This window comes from Chelonia mydas, chromosome 1 (genome assembly GCF_015237465.2).
Source record: "Chelonia mydas isolate rCheMyd1 chromosome 1, rCheMyd1.pri.v2, whole genome shotgun sequence".
NCBI lineage: Eukaryota > Metazoa > Chordata > Testudines > Cheloniidae > Chelonia > Chelonia mydas.
The window spans coordinates 203,013,683-203,029,133 of record NC_057849.1 but is presented as its reverse complement, the minus strand read 5'-3'; the positions used below and the strand labels follow the sequence as shown (position 1 = coordinate 203,029,133).

The following is a 15,451-nucleotide window of genomic DNA, read 5'->3' as shown; positions in this document are numbered from 1 at the left end:
TCGCACATGATAGAATGAAGGGCCACCCATCTAATTAGTGGAGCCTGGCAGACGTGGCTCCACTAATTAGGTGCCTGGACCCTGGAGAACACATACATTTAAGGTGAGGTGGTGGCCTTGGGGGGCATAGGGAGTGGGTGAGAAGAGGGGGTGGGGGGAACGTGGGATGTGCAGGGCTGCGGCAGCCAGGAAAAGAGGCGACTTTCCACAGCTCCAGGGCTGTGGCAGCCAGGGAGAGATGGCCCTCCTTCCCAGCCTCACCTCTGTGGCGGGGGAGAGACACCCCCCCTCCTTCCCAGCCCCAGCTTGGGGGCTGCCGGGGCGGGGGAGAGAGAGCACATCCATCACTAGAAAAGACTACTGATTAAAATATGAGTTATGTGCTTTTATTTGTAGAACAAAAAAAATTAAGGGTTTTTTTAAATATAGCCCTTTTATCCAAAGTGCTTTACAATAGTTAGCTAACGGTACAAACAACATTTGGAAAGCTCATTAAGTGGTCTACTGAGACCCTCAGCGATTTTCAAGTGGTGTGCAAAAAAAAAAAAGTTTGAGAACCATTGTTTGAGGTCAGTGGTTTTCAACCATTTTTCATTTGCTAACCCCTTAAAAATTTCAAATGGAGAGGCAGGCCCTTTGGAAATCTTAGAAAGTCTGCAGACCTCAGGGGTCCATGGACCACAGGTTGAAAACCACTGCTTTAAGATGTAAAGGTACTATATTAATTTATGAGATAATTCATATAGGACTGTGATGATGGGGAAAGACTTTTAGCGTTTAGATCTTATAGAGAAGGGTGCTGCAGAAAAACACTAGGCTAGAACATAGGTTTCTTCCTACCACCACCAAAATTAAGCACACCTCTATCAGTCAACCTTTTTCCCCCGACTGTGAATCATCTAAATTACTTGCAATAGAGACCCTTACATCTCAACTAATGATGTGCGGTCGCAGGTCTCGGAAGAGAATGCTGATCTTACTTAGACATTAAAGTGTGAAAAATGATACTCACAAAAAGGTTTGTGAGCATAGATGTTTTGCCCATGTACTAGTTACTGAACTCCACTATGGCCTTTAAACATTGACCACAGGAAGTTGGGACCAGTTAGACAAAACCGGTGTGTTGCCTAGATAATTGCGTTGGTATAGCGCTATCCTCTCAGCTGATGTGACCTTATTAGGATAGCAGCGATCTATGCAATTGAAGGCTGCCACTTCCTTCCTCCTGCCCAGATAAATGGGTGTGATTGCTCCCCTTTTATTTTGCGAAATTCAGGGCTGAGGGGGAGCCCTGGAAAAGGCTCAGAGCTGCAGGTGGCGACTGGGGATAGATAGTTACATCACAATAACGTAATCCCCAGCCAAAGAGGGAGACGGCATGTGCAAAGAGCAGCGGAATGGTGGGGGACGCGTCCATTTCTTGCACGGCTGGGAAGCTAATGCAGCGCGGGGTGTGTGTGTGTGTGGGGGGGGTCAGAGACCCTGCATGTCCCACATGCCCGGGGCGGGAAAGCACAGCACCCCGCACTGTGCTGGGGAACAGCACTCCCTGCGTGGCTGGGCACAGGGAAGGGTAGCCACATCCAGGCAAGGGCTCGGGAGAGGAGCGGGAGGGTGCGGTGACCTCCCACCCTAGCAATAAGTCTTCAGGAAGCCTCGCAGCGGGGCGGGCTCGGGAGGCGCCCGGAGCGACGGCCAGCCGCGGAGGCTGGGCAGCCCTTACCTGGCCCGGCTTGCTGGTGTAATTGAAGGCGTAGATCTCCTCGCGGTTGACGGTCACCGTCCCTGCGTAGACCCGGTCGAAATCCGCCGCTTTGGTGGGGGGGGGTCGGCCGCTCCTTCCACCAGCCCCGGCCTGCAGCGCTTGCGGCAGCACCCCCAGGAGCCAGGGCAAGCCGCAGAGCAAGGCGAGGCCGCTCATGGTCCCCGCGCCGCGGCTGGCCCCGGACTGCGAAGTGCCCTGCGAAGCCGCCCGGAGCCCGAGGCTGGCTACGGCTCCGCGCGGGGCTCCCCGGGCGCCCGGCTGCCGCGCCCGCCCGCCGCGGGTGACACACTGAGGAAACCTTGAGAGCGGGGCCGGGCTGGGTTCCCTGCCCTCGCCTTCATTTCCTCCCCTGGAGGGGCTGCGGCTCGCTCCTGCCCCTGCGCCCGCCCAGCTCCCGCGCCGCTCTGCTGGAGACTTGTGAGAGAGCCGGCAAGGGGCCCGCTTACCAACCCCCAGTCCTGCGTGGGAAGCCAGCCCCGGCGGGGGGAGCTGCAGTCAGACTCTGCCCCCGGGCAGGGCGGGGGAGCCGAAGCAACTGGCCTCGCCGCAATCGTTTCTAGGACTGGTCCCCCCCGGCTTGAAGCCCAGTGGTTTCCAAATGGGATCGTCTTGGGGGGGGCTTGGGCTGGAAAGAGCGCTCGGCGCCGGGGGGCCGTGTTTAACCCCCATCTTTAGCTGGTTGAAAACCGACAACCGCTCTCCTGCAGGGATCCTGGCTCTGTATTGCCTCGACCAGCTGAGACTGGGGGAGCAAGGTCAAGTCGAGTAAAACAAATCCAGGACCAAATTGTGAAGAGCAGGTGCCTTGTCGAAAGCAGGAAACCGTCAGTAACAAGACCTGCCTTCATATCGTAACCGCATAGTTCCCATCTGTCACCCAGACAGCCCCAGTTATTTTACGGGTTAAGAGGTTTTGGGAAATGTATGGACATGTTCAAAGGAGCCTCTCTGAAAACCGCAAAAAGCAAAGGAGGACTTGTGGCACCTTAGAGACTAACCAATTTATTTGAGCATCAGCTTTCCTGAGCTACAGCTCACTTCATGGGATGCATTCTTAAATGCTGCTCTTCCAGCTCTGCTGACTGTTTTGATTTACCCGGACTGGAAATCAATTATTCAATGCAATCTGGTTTCCCCAGGCCGCGAGACAGACGGCTAAGTGTCCGCTCCTGCAGCACTCAATTGCTTCAGACCTAGCCCCATTCTGATCAAGCGCCATTCTAATTAACGCTCAGGGCTACCTTTCTCTTTAAAGAGAAACCTGGTTTCGTGACCCTACAGACCAGTAGACGTGTCAGTCTATTTGAAAGGCAGCAGAGGTCTAGTCTAACATTTTTTACAGGAACATTTCATGGGTATATGCTTCTGCCGAGGAGAAAGATCTAAGATATATTAGCGCCTCTTGGTGAATCTAAATGATTTTTATTCTGATCTTTAAAAGAAGACACAATTTGAGCTCAGCCTCACCCACAGGTGATTTAGAAAGAGTGCGTGCATCAGAGTCACCAAGAGCCGTCATAAAAACAAACAAACAAACGACCTGGAGGGAAAATACAAAAAGATTTTACCTACATTTTAAATATTCACTCAAAAACAGGATTTGGAGCAACCGTATCATATAAATTATAATCATAACTTGTACTTCTCTAGCCATCATGTTAATTTAGAAATCAGGTTTGTTTGTAAATTAAAGGAAAAGTTATTCTCACTGTTAAAAATTTGCACCTGATTTCCAGTTTGAATTTGTCTAGCTTCAACTTCCAGTCATTGGATCTTCTTATACCTTTGTCTGCTAGATTGAAAAGCCCTCTATTATCACATTTGTGTTGCCGGTGTAGGTACTTACAGATTGAGATCAAGTCACCTTTTAATCTCTTCTTTATTAAACTAAGCAGATTTTGCTCTTTGAATCTACAGTAGAACCTCAGAGTTAAACACCTTAGGAGTGGGGGTTGTTCATAATTGTGAAATGTTCGTAACTCTGAACAAAATGTAAAGGTTTTTCTTTCAAAAGTTTACAACTGAATGTTGACTTCATACAGGTTTGAAACTTTACTATGCAGAAGAAAAATGCCGCTTTCCCTTTATTTTTAGTAGTTTATATTTAACACAGTACTATACTTTCCTTTTTTTATTTTATTTTTTGTCCGCTCTGCTGCTGCCAGATTGTACTTCTGGTTCCAAATGAGGTGTGTGGTTGACCAGTCAGTTAGTAACTCTGGTGTTCGTAACTCTGAGGTTCTACTGTATCACCATAAGGCATGTTTTCTAATCTTTTAATCATTCTCATGGCTCGTCTTTGAACCCTCTCATATTTTAATCATCATTCTTGAATTGGGAACACCGGAACTGGACACAGTGTTACAGTATCGGTCACACCAAATACAGAGTTAATATACCTTCCCTACTTGATATTCCTTGGTTTATACATTCAGAGATGACATTCGCCCTTTTGGCTACTTTGTTGCACTTGGGAGCTTGTGTTCAATTGATTATCCACCATAACCTCCAAGTCTTTTTCAGAGGCATTGCCTCCTAAGACACAGTTCCCCTTCTGCTAACTATGGCCTACGTTCTTTGTTCCTAGATGTATACGTTTACCTCTAGCCTGTTTTGCTGACCTGTCTTCATTGTTATTTACCACTCCTTCCCCCAATTTTTGTGACATCTGAAATGATGACTTCATGTTTTTTTCCAGGTCATCATAAACATTTTAAATAGCAGAGGGCCAAGAACTGATGCCTGCAGGACCCCACTAGAACCACATCCATTCAGTGATGATTCCTTGTTTACAATTACATTCTGAGACCTGTCAGCTAGTTTTTAATCCGCTTGATGAGCACCGTGTTGTCTCTAGTTTCTTAATCAACATGTCATGTGGCAACAATGCCTTGCTGAAGTCTAAGTATATTATATCACCACTATTACCTTTATCAATCAGACTTGCAATCTCATCACAACAAGGTATCCGGTTAGATAGAATCTATTTTCCATAAACCCATGTTTATTAGCATTAATTCAATTATATGATCCTTCTTTAATTCTTTATTGAGTCCCATATCAGACATTCCGTTATTCTGTCCAGAACTGATGTCCGGCTGAGAGGCCTATAATTACCCCAGTCCTCCTATTTACCTTTTTAAAATATTAGTGCAAAATTATCTTATTAAGCAATTTATTTATGTATTCATTTATTTAATTTTTATTTATTTAGTTTAAACTTTACTGTTTGACTGGAAATTGAAATTTAGGTGCAATCCCCAGCATAAAAAGTGACTCAGTAGCATTTGCTACACTCTGATCAAGGCCTATTGCTGACAGCACTTCCCTGTCCCCTCTCTCTCCCTGCAGCACTTCAGTCTCTTTCTGTACCCTACACAGACCAGTCCCCCCTACAAGATCACTATGCCTCCTCACAGGAGTTTGTGTTGTGTAATTTTGCTCACACTACAATGCAAAGCCTTCATTCTAACATTCATTCTAATGTTCAAGGTAACATATGTGTTGATATACATGCACTGGGTGAGTGGGGGATCTGGTGTGTCTCTCTCTTTGGGTTCCGGGAGCTGAAGGACCCTCCCCCAGTCTATGGGGAGGATCCACTGAGCCTGTGACTACAGAGAATGACCAAGAATGGAGATGACGGTTGCTGCTGGAGAGGGAAAAGGCCCAAGAGGTGCATCAGGAAATGCATTAGAACATCATGGGTTTGCTCAGGCAAGAAACTCAGACGCTGCAACCCATTGCTGACCTACATGCCCAAAGACCCCAGACTCAGCAGACACTCCAGTCTTTGGAGAACTCCATGGTCAAAATCTCTACACTTCCCAAGATACCAGGTGGCAAGCATGATGTACATCCATATCCCTACCAATGGTCCCTGTAATCTGTGTGCACACATGGCCACGCATGCATGCTGGGAGCACAGTTGGCACCTGCGTCTGCATGCTGGGTCCTCAATCTGCTGAAACTGGGGGTGCTGGGGTCTGGGAAGTGGGGTGGGACCTGAGCCAGCAGGGAGGGGTAAGGAGAAGGGTGGGGAAGGCAGGAGCTCCTGGGAGGGGACAGTAGGGGCTGAGGCTCTTGGGAGGGGGTCTTGGGCTCCTGTGTGTCTAGGTGACCTGGCAAGGAGGGAGGATTGTGGCCCCAGGTGTGGGGAAAAGGGCCAGGTACTGTAGGGGGGGCACAGCCTTTTCTATTTGCCTCACCCCTGTTGCTGCTTTGGGGGCTGTGCCCCCCAACCACATTACATCCCGACCACATGGTCAATGAGCAAGTGCTTTAAATCTTTTAGGAAACTTCAACTTGCAACCAATTGTTTTGTTATAGATCTAGTGATGACCGCCTTTCTCTACCACTTCATGCTTAAGTTTCCATTGAGATGAATGCTTCTTTTATTTTGTGCTAATCTTACTGTATATAATGCTGTTATACTTTTTTATTTATATCAGAGATTCATATGAATGAGAATATCCTCAGTTGTTCTAGCTAGGTAGGGTGTTGGCCAGGGGCACTGTGATCTATTTCCCCGGCTCTCAGAACGGAGTGGCAGGGTGGCTGTATCACACTGCAGTGCCAGGGCTCAGCTGGGCCAGGCTTGGTGACCATTCCACCTTGGGCTGGGGAGAGGGAGAGTGGGTATCAGGAGCAGTGAGCCCACTCAGTGACCATCCTCTGTCTCTCCCTAGCCCAGAAGTGGATGTAGAAGGGCCAAGGACACCAAAATCTTCCTGCAATACAAGACTTGGGTGACCTCACAACACTGTGCTGTTCACTGCTTCCTCTGTATTTGTAGCTCACACTTTGCTGTATCAGTTGCAAACAGTTTAGAGAAGTGGTTCTTAACCTGGGGTGCACGCACCCCCTGGGGGTGTGAGATGCCCTTTCTGGGGGTGTGAGACATGCCAGATTTTTTTAGAAGGTAAATCATCAAAAACACAAATTAAGCACAGGCATGTAAGTACAACGACTTTGTTTCATCAAACCTACGTATTTATTAACATTATACATTTTTTAACAATTACTGTAATATACAAACAAAAAATATATCTAGGTATAAAGAACTGACCTACTTCAATGATTTTTGATAAGGGGTGCAAGAACATATTTTGAGAACCAAAGGGGTGAAGGCTGCAGTAAAGGTTAAGAACCACTGGTTTAGACTGGTACCTTGTTCAAACAACCCCACATCCAAGCATAAGTTAGGAGTACAGACACCAACAGTGGCACAGAAAAAAAATACAGTTTGACATTTAAAGACAATTGGCGTATGGAAACTGTGGAAACCAAAACAACTGACGTCCTAGGAAGGGGCTTCTTGAAATCGGGAGACATTTTTTTGGATTCAGTCAGTGTTAGGTCGTATGTAATTTTTGTTCGGAAGCTAAAGCTAAGTGAATGGAAACTGGGCTATCTAAAATGCCACTTAGTTCAGAGAGCTCACGTTGATGCAGTGAAAACTCTACACAATTGGAAACATGGCTTTGGAATTCAACATTTACTAGCAGAGTCTACTGAAAGCTGAGAGAAGCATGTTGAAATATCAGAGAGCAAACCAAGACAAAATAAAAACACTGATTGATAAAGTACTCCTTGCTATGAAAATAAATTAATCCATGATGTTCATGCAGCACATTTGAGACCAGGTAGCAAAATAAGTTAATTTTCCTACCAGCTAGAGAAGAAAGAACTGCGCATTTGAATTTGTTCAGTCTATTAACACAGTTGTCCAAAGTGACATCATGGCAGTTATCTGTAATTCATACACTGATAGCTGACGAGAGCACTGACATTGTAATGCACAAAATGTTAATCCTTAACATCAAGTTTTGAGCTCAGAATGATGTTACCCACAAGACTGCATTTGCTGACATTACCCCTGCATGCAATACTTGGCATATTAAAGAATCCATCAAACAATTCTACATGGATCACAATCTGGATATACAGCTAATGCCTATGTTCACTTCAGATGGTGCCTCCAGATGGTGAGCATAACAGTGTAGCTGTGCTACTTAGAGAATGTGTACCACACTTACTAGCCCAGGGGTAGGCAACCTATGGCATGCGTGCCAAAGGCGGCACTCGAGCTGATTTTCAGTGGCACTCACACTGCCCGGGTCCTGGTCACCGGTCCAGGGGGCTCTGCATTTTAATTTCATTTTAAATGAAGCTTCTTAAACATTTTTAAAACCTTATTTACTTTACATACAACAATAGCTTAGTTATATATTATAGACTTATAGAAAGAGACCTTCTAAAAATGTTAAAATGTATTACTGGCACGCGACACCTTACATTTGAGTGAATAAATGAAGACTCTCGGCACACCACTTCTGAAAGGTTGCCGACCCCTATACTAGAAGACCTAGGCATCACTGATGCCTGAAAACATGTACCAATGAGGAAAGAATTGGAAACATATAGTCAGTGCACTATATACTATGACACACTGTATATACAATATTTAGCAGATCAGCTGTTAAGAAAACTAAATATGAGAAGTTGGCCAGCATACATTATTATGCATTATTATTCAGGCTTTTGAATGAAGTGTGCTGGTTATCATATCATTCTGCTGTAAATGCCCCCCTGCAAAATCATGATGTAACAGTAGACCACTGTATTGCAGATGTCAATGAGAAAAATGATCCCGTAGCTAAGTATGGTCTCAAAAAGCTTACACATCCCCAGTACTGTATTGCACTGACTGTGCTTGATGATATTTCAGGAGAAATGTCTCAGCTGGGCCTAATTTTTCAGAGAAGTTATCTCATTACCTCTGAAGCATTTAGCTATGCCAGGGGTTCTCAAACTGGGGGTTGCAACCCCTCAGGGGGTTGTGAGGTTATTACCTGGGGTTTGTGAGCTGTCAGCCCCCCGAGATGCAGGGCTGACAGCCTGAGCCCCTGTTCAAGTTAAATTAAATTAAAATCCCCTGCTTTTAATTTATAGGGGGGGGTTGCACTCAGAAGCTTGCTGTGTGAAAGGGGTCGCCAATACAAAAAGTTCGAGAACCATTGAGCTATGTTAAGGCCAAAATAGCAACATTTTGCTCACAGTGTCCTGGAGAAAAAGCTCTTTGGAGTGAGAAGGTGAAGGAACAAATGGCATCTCTTGCCAATACTGTTTATGCAGCAGGTGTTCTCCACTTTAGCACAGAACTCGGTGACCATCTAGATTGTTGATTGCCAGAGAATGAGTTGCAAGAGTGGCCTGCATTTAATACTGAAGCACTGGTTTTTGCCTAATTTGATTACAGCACAGAACATGTTAGTCAACTCATGGGCAAGTACAAAGCAGACTTGAATCTACCAGTGCAAACAGATGGATCAATAACTGAATGCATCTGCAAGCAGTACACACAGGATAAATTTATCATTGTGGAAAAAATGAAAGTGGATATAATAAGAACATTTGCTGACATGGTAACTTACATGCTGAAAGAAAATCAGTTGACAGGCCAGGTTCAGTTTGTTGATATACATGGCACCTTTCAAGCCTCAAATGCTGACTGTGAATGTGGGTTTAGTTTAATGAGTCCAATCAAAACTAAGTCTTGCAACAGACTAGAGGTTAACCATATGGACCAGCTTGTAAGAATAAAATACTTCCTCATAGCAAACGGAGATGTCAACCTGGACAAAATTTACCATCACTGGACAACTGAGAAATACAGATGAAAGAAATTTCCAGCATAATAATGAGTAAATCATGTTCATTAAACATGAAACTTACCACATTGCAGGTACATGTATAGTATCTGCCAGGCACTCAATTTAATATTTGCTTTTATTTTGTATTTTCTGTAAATGTGTAGTTTTTAATAAATATATTGATTTTAGGAGAATATATGCACAATATATATTTCACTGATTACATTAGCGCTCCCAGCCATTTTTCTTTATTTAGTAGTTTAATTAAAGTGTTACAATATTCGCATTCTCTGTTGCCCAAGGACAAAAATGTAGTAGTCAGTGGAGTTTGTAGTCCCCCTCAGTACAAAGAAAATTTAAAGGGAATGTTGACCCCTACCACTCTACACTGGGGACAAGACGAAGAACCATAGCTACACATACACCACCTGGGAAAGCCAAAGCGTTGTGAATGTGTAACTACAACCTATTATGTTGCAGTAGGTTTTACATCCGTGAACATAAATGTTCACTGTTTGCTTCTATTTTTATTTGGGGTTTTAAAGTATGGTTCACCCTCTTACAGTGTTGGTAAAAGGCTTTTGTTTGCACTTTAATTTAGTTGCCTGTTTCTTTGCACACAATAACATTCTATTTTTGGAAACTCAGAGTATATTCATTAGTTTACACCAAGCATAACAGAATTCATAGCAGGAGGCAAGACCCACTCATATTTAATAGTTTACAGCAAGCAACACAGGATTCATACTGGGAGGCAGTAACCCACCCATATTTAATCCCTGTACACACAAGAGACATTATTTCATAAAAGAATCAGACAACACTACTGTGGCTGACTGTTAAAGTACTTTTAAGGCCTCCCTGAGCCATGTAATTCCATGGTTGGGTCTTCTGATAGCCCTAGTGTCTGGCTGTTCAGTTTCAGTAAACAGCTGTTCCATCTTGCTCCTCCACCCCGCGGGTAGCTTTTCTCCCTCTGCCTCACAGATAGTATGCAATACACAACCTGCAGCTATAATCATGGGGATGTTTGCCTTGCTAAGATCCATTCTAGTGAATAAACAGTGCCAGCATCCTTTCAGTCTACCAAAAGCACATTCAACAGTTATTCTGCACCTGAGCTGGTAGTTGAATCTTTCTTTGATGCTGTTGAGGTGGCCAACATACAGCTTCATGAGCTAGGTGACCAACGGATAGGCTGGATCTCCCAGAATCACTATTGGCATTTCAACATTGCCAGTGGTAATCTGATGGTCTGGGAAGAATGTCCTTGATTGTAGCTTTCTGAACAGTCCTGTGTTCTTAAAGAAGTGAGCATCATGCACCTTCCCTGATCAGCCCACGTTAATGTCAGCAAAGAGTCCCCAGTGATCCACTCGCAATCGCTTAACCATGGAAAAGTATCCCTTTCTGTTGATGTCCTCAGTGGCAAGGGGTGAGATGCGGCAAGGTGTGCTGGTGCCAGAAGAGGGATATGCGTGCTATCTATTGCCCCACCATGGTTTGGGAACCCCATTGCTGCAAAAACATCCACTATTTTCTGTACATTACCGAGAGCCACACTCCTGTATAGCAAGAGACACTTAATGGCGTTACACACTCAGATGACAATGGCCTCCATTGAGGATTTTCCAACTCCAAACTGATTGCCTACTGACCAATAGCAATCCAGTGCTGCAAGTGTAAACAGGGTCTGAGTGAGCTATCCCCTAACATTAGGGATGAACTGGGAGAAAAGACTTCAGGAGCAGACCATATTTGCATAGACATACCTACTCTGCCTACGTGTTCAACAGACAGAGCTGCTTTGCCAAAGTGATCAATTTTGGCTGATTTTGGGTTACAATTTGCATTAGTACATTGCAATATACATAGTATTGTATACAGGGGTAACAAAATTTTGTTGTACTTATTGTCTGAGTAAAGGGCAGCAGAGATGCACTTAGCATGCCCTGATTGAGGGAGGCATCCTAACTTGAACCTCACTTGCTAAGCAGTGAAAGACAAAGAGAGTGGGAGCAGGTGTTCCTACCTGGTTGTGTGAACTCTGAATCACAGACACCATCTGAGCCTCTCCTCTCCAGTGTTTAAAGCTAGAGCTGATCAGACTCAATTGAGGGTCTACATAAGAATGGTCATACTGGGTCAGACTAGTGGTCCATCTAACCCAGTATCCTGTCTTCTGAAGAAGGACAGTGCCAGATGTTTCAAAAGAAATGAACAGAACATGGAAATGTATTGCGTGATTCCTGCCCTGTCATCCAGTCTCAGCTTCTAGCAGCCAGAGGTTTAAGTACAAGCAGGGCATGGAGTTGCATCCCTGCCCATCTTGGCTAATAGCCATTGATGGATCTATCCTCCATGACCTTACCTAATTTTTTTTTAACCCAGTTATACTTTTAGCCTTCACAACATTCCCTGGCAACAAGTTCCACAGGTTGACTGTGTGTTGCATGAAGTACTTCCTTATTTTTTTCTTCTATTAATTTAACTGGATGACCCCTGGTTCATGGGTTAATTTCACTGGATGCCCCCTGGTTTGTGTGTCTATGTTCATTTTCTCTATACCATTCATGATTTGTATAGACCTCTACCACAGCCTCTTGATGTCCTCTCTTTTCCAAGCTGAACAGTCTCAGTCTTTTTTAATCTCTGCTCATATGGAAGCTGTTCCATACCCCTAATCATTTGTGTTGCCCTTCTTTGTATTTTTTCCAATTTTAATATATATTTTTTGAGATGGGGCAACCAGAACTGCACACAGAATTGAAAGTTGGGCATAACACAGTTGTGTGGCAGTATGATACTTTTGGTTTTACCATCTCTCTCTTTCCCAATGGTTCCTAACATTTTGTTAGTGTATTTGCCTGCCGCTGCACATTGAGCAGTCGTTTTCAGTGAACTATCCATGATGATTCCAAGATTTCTTTTTTGAGTGGTAACAGCTAATTTAGACCCCACCATTTAGTGTGTATAGGTGGGATTATGTTTTCCAGTGTGCATTACTTTGCATTTGTTAACATTGAATTTCATCTACCATTTTGTTGCCCAGTCACTCAGTTTTGTGAGATCCCTTTGTAACTTTTGGCAGCCTGCTTTGGACTTAACTATCGTGGGTAATTTTGTATCATCTCCAAACTTTGCCACCTCACTGTTTTCCCCTTTTTCCAGGTAATTTATTAATACATTGAACAGCACTGATCCCAGTACTGATCCTTGAGGAACCCTTTGTTTACTTCTCTCTATTGTGAAAAATGACCATTTATTCCTACCCTTTGTTTCCTATCTTTCAACCAGTTACCAATCCATGAGAAGACTTTTCCTCTTAACCCATGACTGCTTACTTTGCTTAAAAGCCTTTGGTGAGGGACCTTGTCAAAGGCTTTCTGAAAGTCCAAGTACACTATATCCACTGGATCACCCTTGTCCACATGTCCGTTGGACTCCTCAAAGAATTCAAATAGATTGGTGAGGCAAAAGCTATGGTGACTCTTCCACAACAGGCAGTGTTCACATATGAGTCTGATAGTTCTGTTCTTTAGTTTCAAACAGTTTGTATAGTACTGGAGTTAGGCTTTGTGACTGGAGTCCCAGGGGGGCCACGCTGAGATTGCTTAATTAGGGCAAAATGCAAAGAATGGGCAGACAATCCTCTAAACTGGTGGTTATTCTAATACTTAGATTCACCAAGCCAGCAAAAACACAGCTTCTACAATACCTTACTGGTTAGCCAGAAGCCAGAAACACAGTTCCCTTAAAGCAACCCAGGCTTGAGCTCCCATCCAGACAGCAAAGTCAAATACGATAAGGATTACTGAAAATCTTGTTCATCATATAAAAAGTTCTGCCAATCCCAAAGGATTGGACACACTAGGTTAATGAATATTTAAGATCTTACACAAACACATGTTTACAGCCAAGTCTTATTAATGAAACTAAGGTTTATTAAAAATAAAAAAGAGATTATTGGTTAAAAGATCATTATGCATACAGACATGAATATAGTTCTTAGGTAATTTTCATAGTAGAGATTGTGAGCTTCAGAGTTGCAAAGAGTCCATTCCAGAATCAGTTCATTAGTTACAGTCCAATGTTCAATACAGGGTAATCCAGATGGGACTGGAGACCTCAGTCTTGACACTCAGACTTCCCCTGATGAAGATTAAGCAGATCTGAGATGAAAGGATCAGGGCCCAAGAGTTTTTATAAATCCCTGGCAGGCTGTTGTCAGCCTCTTGACAGCAGGTGTTCCTTGGGTGAAGATTAGTGGTTTTGAAGTAGCCTCCAATTTCCTAAGCATCACTGGTAATTAGCTACATGGATTAACATAAGGCAATTGCCTACCTCCCACCATTTACAGGTAAAAAGAAAAGGAGTACTTGTGGCACCTTAGAGACTAATCAATTTATTTGAGCATAAGCTTTCGTGAGCTACAGCTCACTTCATCGGATGCATTCAGTGGAAAATACAGTGGGGAGATTTATATACATAGAGAACATGAAACAATGGGTGTTACCATACACATTGTAACGAGAGAGATCACTTAAGGTGAGATATTACCAGCAGGAGAGCCGGGGGTGGGGGTGGGGGTGGGGGTGGGGAACTTTTGTAGTGACAATCAAGGTGGGCCATTTCCAGCAGTTGACAAGAATGTCTGAGGAACAGTGGGGGATGGAGGGGGGGAATAAACATGGGGAAATAGTTTACTTTGTGTAATGACCCATCCACTCCCAGTCTCTATTCAAGCCTAAGTTAATTGTATCCAGTTTGCAAATTAATTCCAATTCAGCAGTCTCTCATTGGAGTCTGTTTTTGAAGTTTTTTTGTTGAAGAATTGCAACTTTTAGGTCTGTAATCGAGTGACCAAAGAGATTGAAGTGTTCTCCGACTGGTTTTTGAATGTTATAATTCTTGACATCTGATTTGTGTCCATTTATTCTTTTACGTAGAGACTGTCCAATTTGACCAATGTACATGGCAGAGGGGCATTGCTGGCATATGATGGCATATATCACATTGGTAGATGTGCAGGTGAATGAGCCTCTGATAGTGTGGCTGATGTGATTAGGCCCTATGCTGATGTCCCCTGAATAGATATGTGGACACAGTTGGCAACGGGCTTTGTTGCAAGGATAGGTTCCTGGGTTAGTGTTTTTGTTGTGTGGTGTGTGGTTGCTGGTGAGTATTTGCTTCAGGTTGGGGGGCTGTCTGTAAGCAAGGACTGGCCTGTCTCCCAAGATCTGTGAGAGTGATGGGTCGTCCTTCAGGATAGGTTGTAGATCCTTGATGATGCGTTGGAGAGGTTTTAGTTGGGGGCTGAAGGTGATGGCTAGTGGCGTTCTGTTACTTTCTTTGTTGGGCCTGTCCTGTAGTAGGTGACTTCTGGGTACTCTTCTGGCTCTGTCAATCTGTTTCTTCACTTCAGCAGATGGGTATTGTAGTTGTAAGAATGCTTGATAGAGATCTTATAGGTGTTTGTCTCTGTCTGAGGGGTTGGAGCAAATGCGGTTGTATCATAGAGCTTGGCTGTAGACAATGGATCGTGTGGTGTGGTCTGGATGAAAGCTGGAGGCATGTAGGTAGGAATAGCGGTCAGTAGGTTTCCGGTATAGGGTGATGTTTATGTGACCATCCCTTATTAGCACCATAGTGTCCAGGAAGTGGATCTCTTGTGTGGACTGGTCCAGGCTGAGGTTGATGGTGAAATGGAAATTGTTGAAATCTTACTACATACTTCAAAGAGAAATGAAGACAGTGACATCATTACATTCACAGTTCATTTAAATGTTAACATCTCCTTGTGATCTCTGAATTAACAGAATACAGCGATAGACAGGACCTGTTTGGTTACACTGTCAACCTCTAACAATACATATGTGAAATATATACCTGAAATTCATACCCTACTTTATTCCTGATTAATTTTTATGTATAGACAAGCCCAACTGTTTGACAGAGGGATTCTTTTGGTTGGCCCCTTTTACATGTTTCTTCAAGTGCTCAATGGCACGCCTACAGTGGCAGATGGCTC

At 44.1% G+C, this 15,451-nt stretch overlaps 1 protein-coding gene across 5 annotated transcripts in view; it reads right to left on the bottom strand.

Annotated features, from left to right (window-relative positions):
- Positions 1-2,289, bottom strand: part of SIDT1 (SID1 transmembrane family member 1) — an 83,864-nt gene extending 81,575 nt beyond the window's left edge. For 2 of the 5 annotated variants that reach the window (XM_037909979.2, XM_037909988.2), the window contains exon 1: positions 1,724-2,287. In XM_037909979.2, coding sequence (XP_037765907.1) covers positions 1,724-1,921 — 198 coding nt within the window. In that variant the 5' untranslated portion in view covers positions 1,922-2,287. Of the gene's footprint in view, positions 1-1,723 lie in introns of all 5 variants that reach the window. The other 3 variants (XM_037909994.2, XM_037910002.2, XM_037910012.2) reach the window with 2 other exon arrangements.
- Between the last annotated feature and the right edge of the window lie 13,162 nt (positions 2,290-15,451).